This window comes from Nematolebias whitei, chromosome 14, assembly GCF_014905685.2.
Source record: "Nematolebias whitei isolate Nwh7 chromosome 14, NemWhi1, whole genome shotgun sequence".
NCBI lineage: Eukaryota > Metazoa > Chordata > Actinopteri > Cyprinodontiformes > Rivulidae > Nematolebias > Nematolebias whitei.
Window position 1 is genome coordinate 8,857,843 of NC_056511.1, and position 10,523 is coordinate 8,868,365.

The following is a 10,523-nucleotide window of genomic DNA, read 5'->3' on the forward strand; positions in this document are numbered from 1 at the left end:
GCTGATTGGTATGCAGGATGAACCTGTTGGACAGCTAACAAATTGTCCCCCTTCAGAAAATACTGTCAACACCCTTTGCTGATGTTTAGAACAATGCTACGGCGCAGACTGTTTACCGTCCCTGCAGGATATTTGCAATTTGAGACTTGAGTGACATCACATTGGCAATTTACATAATAAATTGTGCTATGGTGAATATCTTCATTGTTAATTAAATACACACATTTTAAAACTCGGTTAATGATCCTATAGATTGAGGACATGAATTCTTTTAAACGTTCCTTTATGCTTTTGTTTAAATGAATGCCACTTGATGTGAATACAGTAGTGTGTATATATATTTTTCTCCCCAAGATATTTTTTCTTATGCATTTTCCTGCTTTTCTCTGCAGGTTTCAACGCGTTTACAAAGACAGCTAAAATCTCTCCTGAGCGGGGAAAGCAAGCCTCATGAGTCGGCCTCGTGAATTGCTTCGCCATAATGGATTTAAGTAAAGTGGGTATGATTCAGCTCCAGAACCCCAACCATCCCACTGCCCTGCTGCAGAAGGCCAACCAGATGCGCCTGGCTGGCACTCTGTGCGATGTTGTCATCATGGTCGACAGCCAGGAGTTTCATGCTCACCGGACTGTGCTAGCCTGCACCAGCAAAATGTTTGAAATCCTCTTCCACCGCAGTAGCCAGCATTACACCCTGGACTTTCTTTCACCAAAGACTTTTCAGCAGATTTTGGAGTATGCTTACACTGCCACGCTCCAGGCCAAGGTGGAGGACTTGGATGATCTTCTGTATGCAGCAGAGATCTTAGAGATTGAGTATTTGGAAGAGCAATGCCTCAAAATCCTGGAAACCATCCAGTCGTCTGACGAGAATGACGTCGAGGCAAGTGCTAACGATGGCAGCACAGAGGAGGACGAGGAGCGCAAGGGCCAAAACGGAGCCAAAATCTCTAAAAAGCATTCCATGGAGAGTTCCTATCTGTCAGGTACCCAGCAAGTCTCCAACATGACTGGCATCGTGGAACAGAGTCCCTCCGTCTCCACTTCTTTCCATATCTCCAGCCTGAGTCCTACCAAAGCTGCCGTGGACAGTCTGATGAGCATCGGTCAGACTCTGCTTCAGCAGGGCTTTGGAGGTGGCAACTCCCACCACCTAATGACTGAGATCAAGACTGAGTCGATGCAGGTGGACATGGGTGGCAACGGCCACGACAGCCCTCAGAATATGGAGTCCAGTGCCTCCAGCAATGGGGAGCGAAGTGGGGAGGACAGGAATCGAGAGGGTCCCGGAACGCCAACCAGAAGCAGCGTGATCACCAGCGCTCGGGAACTGCACTACGTCCGCGACGACGGCATGGGCGACCAGCAAGCTGAAATGAGCCAGATGGGGCTAGAAGCGATGGCAGGGATGACAGAGAAACACCTGGCCTCACTATACTCCTTACCTGTCAATCATAAATCAGATGGTATGATGTCTATGCCGGTGTCCATGGCCTCCGCTCTCCCCATATCCCCTGCCCTGGCTATGTCCATGGACTTTAGTACATACGGTGGACTCCTGCCCCAAAGCTTCATTCAGAGAGAATTCTTCAGCAAATTGGGGGAGCTGGCAGTGGGCATGAAACCAGATGGCAGGAACCAGCATGAGCGCTGCAACGTTTGCGGTGCAGAGTTACCAGATAATGAAGCTGTGGAGCAGCACAGGTAAGCTCATCTATCTTTATAGTCTTCTTGTATTGTCCTTGACATGTTTTACTAATTTAAACACGGTGCCACTTATATTTATACTCTATACAGGATTTCCACACATAAATGGAACTGGCTACAAAAAGCGACATCACATTGTTTCTTTAAACCTTTGTCAGTGTATTATAGGGACAAGTAGATTTTATTAGGTGGGCAACTGTGTTTTGGTCTGTATGTCAGTCTTAACAATATCCTTTGAACAGTTGGACAATAATGTGATGAAACTTGCAGAAAGTAATAACAGGGTGTGCATAACTTTTAAAGCCAGCTTAATTCAAGATGAAAACCAATTCACATAAAAAGAACACAAAAATTGTTGGTCAGTTCTACAGATATTGACCTAAAATGATGTGGTTGTAGCTGAGATTCACCCACAAAACACAGTTCACAAGATCTTTGTTTAAAGCTTTGGTAATAACTTTTGGAGTCAGCCATGTTTGTCTGTTTTCAAAATATCTCATTGGACAATAATAATAATTTTAAAAAAAAACTTTTCGAAAGTAAATTTTGGATGTACAGTAGTCCCTCGCTACTTCGCGGTTCGTTTATCGCAGACTCGCTTTATCGTCGTCTTTTCAAAATAAGATTGGACATGACACACAACTGGCTGATTGACGGATGAGCTGCACGATCAGCATGACATTTTTATTTCAAATAAATAATTTAAATTTATTTAGCACTTGCTACCCCTTTGTGCAGCCCTTACTGCAGGATAAGCTTCCTGCTGCAGCTGATCAGCTGTTCTCTGTGCAGAGCAGAGAAGTGGGCGTGGCCAGGAACACTTGCAGGTGGTGAAACAGGGAGCTGAAATCATGACATTCTGTGCTCTTTTAGAGCGTTGAGAGTTCAGAAACATTGTTTGGAATATTGCAAGCGTATGGGAAGGTTTTAAAAACCATATATATATATATATATATATATAAGTGTGTGTGTGTGTGTGTGTGTGTGTAAGGTTTTTCACTTATCGCGGATTTTCAGGGTACAGATCCCCGTGATAAATGAGGGAATACTGTACATCCACAACTGATTAAATTTCAGAGTTAATCTAACTCAAGATAGCTGCCACAGATAATTGGCATTAGTCAACACAAAAATTCATTCAACCTTTATTCTGACAGATAAGTCACATTGAGCCTAGAAGACTCATTTACAAGTGAGATCTGTTTAGACAGACAAAAAGTGGTGAAACGACACATGAAGGAATTGGAGGCGAAAATATTCCTATCGGACTCTTTCTTCTTGGCTGAGAAGCAAAACTCTAATATAAAAAAAACGGCTATAGGCCAGTAAGTTTAACAAATATTGATTTAAAATTTCATGTAGTAGTAACGGAGAATCATTCATATCACATACATCTTACAATTTTCCATGAGATTGACCAAAATGGCTCTATCTTTTTTTTGTTCTTCTTCTTCTCAGCATAACAAAGCACATTCATTTAAGGGATGCTAGGCCTCAAACATTCATTTATCAATGATTTAGACAACTTTTGGAACAATTCCTTTACATATAGAATATGCTCCAGTTGAACGATGTCTTTTTTGTAGTCACACAAACAGTAGTCTGGTGCGCCTGACAGCTCAGGCCAGGAGATTCACTCCTTCAGTAAGTTCTAAACCTGCTCAGGTGACTGCCGTAGCAGTGCTGTCTCAACACTGTCCAAGACCATTAGTCACACCTTCCAGTATGTGGGCAGCAGCCATCACACACACTTACCAACGTGGAACCCCCTCATGCAGTACCTGACTCCCTTCCCCGTTCCCATAACTGCACAAGGGGGGGCCTTTATTGGCTTGATAATTGGAGTAGACGGTCAGCTCAGGAAATGAGTGCTGAACCTGGGCACAGAGACAAGGAGGTTGTTCTAGGACAGGGGAGTGGCAATGCACAATATGTCAGCAAGTACTATTTTAGTCAGAGCACATAAATAAACTTGAGTACATTTTATTTCCAAGAGGAAAAAAAAAATCATTTATGAAACCATAAAAATAGCAAAATGCTCTTAATTTGTTTTGCAGAGCAGAAAATGTTTCTTTTCGTTGGGCTGACTCGGTCAGATTTCATATCTATGTAGAATATTCTTGCATCACCTATTTGTGGATTTATTTTGCACATGTTTGAATGTTGTTTGTTTTTGTTTTAAAGTGCTAATCTTAACTTCAAGGCGACCTTCTCACACTGCAACGTTTGCTTAAATCAATAGGAATGCACAGTGGTTAAAGTTCACTTGAGGATTTTAATCTGTGTTGACCCCTTTCTCTAATCCCATCTTCCTAAGCCTGTATTTTTGGTGTACGTGGTTTACAGCTGAACTGATTCACTTCAAGCTTTTTAAACATGCCTAATGTGTCGTCTGAAGAACACGTATTCCAGAATAGCGTTTCCTCATGAGAGAGGTTCCCTTGTTTGCAGCCTCACACAGCAATACTGTGCAGTGTTTCCACACCGTTTAATAACAGCAATGAAGTCTGCTGCCTTAGGTTGTTGGTAATTACTCCTGAAAGTGTAAGAAGTGCCCTTTGTTGATTGTGTAGAATCAGAGTTTCTGCATGTTATATGAAGAAAAAAATAATCTCTAGTTAGATTTAGAACTACCGTATTTTTCAGCCTGTAAGTCGCAGTGTTTTGCATAAATTTTATGCCCAGCAACTTATTCACCGAAGCGACTTATTTATGGATGTTTTTTCCCATATTTACAAACTAATTTTTGGCTGCGATATGACCGCTTTCATTCAATCTGACTGAAAATGTTGAACACTACCATTTTCGACCACTTGATGGCACTTGAAGAGTATGGCATGCCATTGTATCATGTAACAGGTAAAAGTGGCTACTCTTGACAATCGTTTTGCCATAGCCAGCCATCTTTGTCCAGCTCGCTTGGAGCAACCGTCAAATCAGCTTTGTTTCGCTGCACCGCCTCGGCGAAATGCAGCTAATTTGACCATTAAAGTGCATTTATTAAGTAAATTATTCCTACTTCTGTGCACCGGCTTTGGAAATACAGCTGATTTGACCGTCAAAGTACATTTATTAGACTGAGACGCACCTTTACTATAATTTCAAGCAAACAAATAATTATTTTTAAGTGTTAATCTTGTTAAATTCTTGTTAAACTCCTCCCGTGCATGCTCCCACAGCCGCCAATTGGCAGCCAATTGATTTTTGGCACAACACCGGCCCACATTTCCGAGTTGTCAGTGGTGACGTGCAACAAACGCAAAGTGTCAACGGTGACGTATAATAGATGCGACGTATATAGCAAAGCAACATATTTATGGATTTTTCCACTTTATTAGACATTTTTGGACCGAAGCGACTTATACGGTGGTGCGACATGTACGGCGGAAAATACGGTACTTTTAATCAGTTTTCTTTCATCCAAACAGTTTGAAAACTGCACTCCAGCCTCCGTGAGATGCAGCGATGCAGCCTCACTTTAATGGACAAAATACATTAGTCTCGGTCTTGAGAAAAGTCTGGCGTGTGAAATGGTTGCCTGTGTTTCGAGAGGAATTTCGTCAATTCGCTCAAGCTGGTAAATCTCGTATCAAAGGAGATTTCCAAACCGTTTCATGCATTGATCTTTCCGCTTTGCCCCGTAGCATACTAATGGGTTAATTTAGACCGGTTGATACACCGACACGACACTGCTTAATATTGCATGTGCTGTCCTGACAGCCTCCTAAAGTGTAGAAATGAAACATTGCATCATCCACAGTCTGCTTTTTCAGTCCGCACATGAAAGCTCCGCCGTTGCTAGCCTGAGATGCTCGATAATTCAAACGCTCATCATGTCCTCACAAATTTCTTGGTAGGTCAGTTGATAGCATATCAAGTCGATCTCTCTCTCTTTTATTTTCCTCTCTGTGTACGCCTTAAACTGATTCAACTGATGTGCATTTGTGATGTTTTATTTCAAACAAGTGGAGATGTGTTCCCTCGGGCTAATTACACATCATTCCCCCCACAGCCACTGTGTCGGGGTCACCACTGCCCCCTGCAACAAATGCATGAAAAAGTTGGCAAGAGTTCAGCTTGGTTCAGGCAGGTCAAGTCAAACATGAGTGTAATTGTTTCCAGATGCAGCACAGGTCAGTGGTGTGAGGTGTCTGTGTGTGTGCTTCGGCGTTACAATGAAGGCACCAGAAAGTGCCCACTTCCTGTATAAATCTGCCCCCCACCCCCCCACCCCTTCATTCCTCTGTGCCCTGGATAGTATCATAACAAACAATCCATCTATGCTAAATTCTCTTCATATTGACTCGTGTAGGAAGCTGCTTTTTGGATCAAAATGTGCATTCTAATAGGCTGCGTGAGCGCAAGGCGTGTTATTTAAAGATCCTTATGCATTTCAATGAGGCACGAACGAATACAATTAATCATAATCAATAGTTTTGCAGCACTTTTTTCGTCTTAAAAGCATGAAACTTGTTTTAAATGATAAAAGACCCGTTGACGTGTGCATTTAAACATTTAGTCATGCACAGGAATGTTTTTATTGTAACATTTGAAAGATGTGGTGCGTGAGGTTCAGTTTTGTAAATGACAACCAATTCATGTTTGACCACAACAACTTTCCTCCCCCCCTCCTCTCCCCCAGCACACCGCCACATGCCCTCCCCACTGACAAGCCATAGATTTCTTTCTTTAGCGAGCCTCAGATTGAGTGTTGTCGGGGCTTCAGGCAGACAGGATTACTGCAATATTTTAGTAACCCTTGCACTGAGAAAGTAATCAACACCGTGAGGGCTGGGGCGATTATCGAGTAAAGAAATTCATGATGCAGGAGGCTAATTCTGCAGAGGTGGGGTAGGAAAAGAGAAAAAGAGAAAAAGAAATAAACACCTCCTGTTTGGGATTCCAGACACGGCAGCCGATTCACAGGAACTAGCCTTGGGTTTATCTCTTTCACTTAATCGTCCATTCTTATGCAAATGGCTGACCCTCGCCGTAATGTACATTGTGTAAGTGAAAACAGATTTTCCAGCGCGCAGTTTTTAAATAAAACTGATACCCGCCAGTGCTTTTAATATCGCAGCTCGTTTTAACAAACAGGAAGTCGCAGGATTCCTGCCCGTCTCTTCCGTTTCTGCACACCTTATTGTTTTATCGTTGAACGGTGTGAGCGGTGGAAATAATCGCCCCTGCATTAACCGCCACACGCGCGCACACTTGTGTTCATTACTTTCCACACACATTCCCGTCTCGGTGGCAGCAGCCAGCGCTCACTCTTCCATTTCCTCTCCTTTTGTGGCAAAGAAGGACGGAGGGCGCGCTAATGCTCCAGGCCCCAGGTGTTTAAACAGCGAGCCCAAGGCCCTTATCTGTGCATATCGCAGTGAGACAGATAACCCTTGGCAATCTTTCTTAGTAAACCAAGAGCAGATTGCACTCGGATAGCAGTCCATAGCGTTTGTTGCAGGTGATAACAAAGTATGCACACACAAGTATATATAACCTGCACACTGAAGTGAGGTCAGTGGGTAAAGAGGTTGTTTCCTAACACACTGACACTGGTGTGTGCTTTGGTCACTATCAACCATTAACCTCTTCTTTATGAACAACTGGGCTGTTAGGTGCCGGTCACCACCTTGATGACGTACATTGAAAAAAATATCAACGTGCAGAAGTTTTGATGAAGATACAAGAATCGGCTAAAGAGATTCAGCCATTTGTATATTCTTGGTTTTGTCAAAGTTTTGGTTATTAAATAAAACTTGTTCCAGAGTGGATCGTTGAGAGATCTTTTGCAGCACATGCGCTTGATTTGTTTTTTGCTGTTGTAAACGATAATTTTAGTAATTGAGAAATCTATCGATTTTTTTTAATTTTTTTTTTAGATTAATCGAGTAATCAAATGCATTATTTGACAGGTTCTGCAGTAACTCCTCTTTTATGAGTAATGCAAGTCGAAAAAGAACATTTAAGTCAACAACCGATTTAATGCCTTGTTTTAAAGTATTTTATCGCTTAAATTGAATTATTCTTAGCCATCACTGAAAAATTTAAAAGCTGTAAAATGTTTTTTTATGGACTGGAAAACTGAATGGAATCTTTCTGTTGGAAACTGAGCAAGTCAGATGGATAATGTAAAAGTTTGAGTTTGTACATTGAGTGCTGCAGCCTTAACTTGTAAATGTAAATGGTAAAAACACAGTGCTATTTTTATGAACTGTATTATTATTTAGTCTTGATTGCTTAGCTATAAACAAATATGACTGTAGTAATAAATGCAGATTAATCCCAATTTTCAAAGTCATAAAAAAAAAAAAACTCATGTAAATACATTTACACTTGAAATATTCACCCTAAATATCTCATTTAAGTCAGGATGGAAGTACAGCAATACTGTTACTGGGCTTTTATCGTTAACAAACTTGCATTAAGTCCTGCAGAGTTGTTGTTTTTTCCGCACACAGCTTAGAGATAACTCCCTGGTAGCCACTATGATTACCGATAGTTCGTAGATGTAACGTTAGCAAATATATGCCTTGTTTTATATCTATAACTTGACAGATTATCACACGTTTAGGTTAACGTATTTTGCAAAGAGAATATAAAAGATACCCGTCGGCAGCTGTGGACAGGTGTTTTCTCTTCAGACGCTGCAACATGGATGACGTGCAGTCGTGGTACGTCAATTCTGCTTTGCAGTGGATGCATTGCGCTGTCGTCTTTTCTCTTTAGCCTAAAATGTTCCCAAACTTTTGGCAGTTTTTGTCGTTTTCGGGGCTGCTCTTCGTTTCCCTCCATAGCTACAAACTTAGTACATATGCAGCAGGTGTTAGCGGAAGCGATAGCGTTGTGCAACGCAAAACCCTTCTGGCTAGACCACAGTGCACTGAACAGTTTAACGAAGCTTCGAGGCAGATAAATTTACCTCGAGGTTTTTTTTGTAATTGAGGGACTTGAATTATTCGAGGAATCGTTTCAGCCCTAATTTGTTTACTTCGTCCGTTGCGTTGTTTCCACTTCACCATCTTAGTTTTGTTTAAACTCTACTTTTTAATCAAATCTCTGGTGTATTTATGCCAAAAATACCAAGTACAATCTTAAAGAACTTCACGTAATAAGCTTTTTTTTGTACATGATGAGCTGCACATATGTTTAAAAGTTTAGTTTTTTTTTTTTGGATGATAGTGGTTGTGTAAGTTTCATAGTTTAGTGCAGCTAATCAACCAACCCTAGGTAAAAAGAGTACAAATATAGTAGAAATAAAACAAACACTTTTCAAGCGCACAAATCTGCGCCCGCTTCATGCCAGCAGTGGGTGCAGTCTCGTCAGCTGTCTGAGTTTTGGCTGTTCAGGCCTTGTGATGCCAATTCTGATCAAATATATGACTCAAACGGTATAACTGTGAAATATACTGTGTATTCTTTGTCCCAATTAGAAGCTAAACTTTGTCCTTTCTATGCTCTGTGTAATTTACTTACCAAACAAGTATGTTTATCACTGTTTGATGAAAATCACAATGACTGGTGTAGTTGAGAGTTGATTGACACCCACAACAGTTTGCAGAACCCCCAGACCACAGTGTTTATTGACACCACCATTAGAGCTCTTTGGGGTTTTCTTCTTGCCTCATATGGAAAGTCATATTAGTTAAATTGATGATTGTATAGGAATGATATACCATCTCTTTCTTACTGAATTATAAGAACTCAAAGAGCAACAGACCCGTGGTCCCAGCCTGTACAGCTGTAAGCATTTTCCTGCTTCTGAGAGCAACCTGGCAACAAAGCATCTGTTACATGGCAGTGGATTACCCCCCCCATTTGAAATCACTCAGCGGGCTAAGTCTTCCTGGCTTGCACTCAGAGGTACAGTACATGTTGGTGTAATAATCCAATAGCATAAAAAGTCTCACTCAACAAAAACACCTCTCCAGAAATAACCCCCCTAAGCCACAGACAACAGCAGAGGTTTTTTTTTTTCAAGTCTGGCTGCCACATCGTCTTTCTTTTTATCCTCGCACAGGTGCTTTTTCTGCCCTTATTGGCGGCGCACTGTTTATTTATGCCCCTGAGGAACTCCCAATTTGACCGGGCGCACGGTGATGGCCACAGTCGAGGCAGCTGCTGGCTGAGGCCCAATTATAGACAGGCTTTAAAAGGCTCTGGTTGAACCGTAAAGATTTACACCGCCATCGCTCTGATCTCAGATCTGGGCTCTGTCCTTACTGTCAGGATAGGGAGATGTATCGATTAAAGACTTAACACAGGGGGCTACATCATGTGGAATCGACTGCACATACACGCGTCTAAGAACAGATCCAGCGTTTATTGCTACGCAGCCTTGTGATATCACCAGGTGAAACCAATAAAACAGCATTTTTTATTGTAGTACGCATTGAAAGATGGCAGAGAAAGTGAAGTGAAGCCCCAAGAGAGGCGACTAGGGTTCTAATATACACAAAAAAGGTTGTGTGGCAACGGGAGGACGATTTAATTAGCAAGATGAGATAAATACTTTGTTCTGTAAGTTAGGAGTGAAGGGATGCACGTGTAACGTGCAAGTGTACGTTAGTTGGTGTGATCAGGTCTGACAGCACTAAGCAGACCTGGGGTTTCCTGATGTTTAAGCAACTAACAACATCAGTGCCTCTACGTTTTTGATACATTAGTCCCTCATTTATTGCGGGGGTTATGTTCTGGATCCCCCCGCAATAAGTGTAAAACCACAAAGTAGTGACGTTATATTTATTTTAGTTTATTTATATATATATATCAGGAAACCCCAGGTCTGCTAAGTACTGTCAGACCTGATCACACCA

The 10,523-nt window shown here is 41.7% G+C and overlaps 1 protein-coding gene across 1 annotated transcript in view; it reads left to right on the top strand.

Annotated features, from left to right (window-relative positions):
* The first annotated feature begins 415 nt into the window (after window positions 1-415).
* The window catches only part of zbtb16a (zinc finger and BTB domain containing 16a), a 197,372-nt gene continuing 187,264 nt past the window's right edge, over window positions 416-10,523 (top strand). The window contains exon 1 of the mRNA XM_037687812.1: window positions 416-1,704. Coding sequence (XP_037543740.1) covers window positions 482-1,704 — 1,223 coding nt within the window. The 5' untranslated portion in view covers window positions 416-481. The remainder of the gene's footprint in view (window positions 1,705-10,523) is intronic.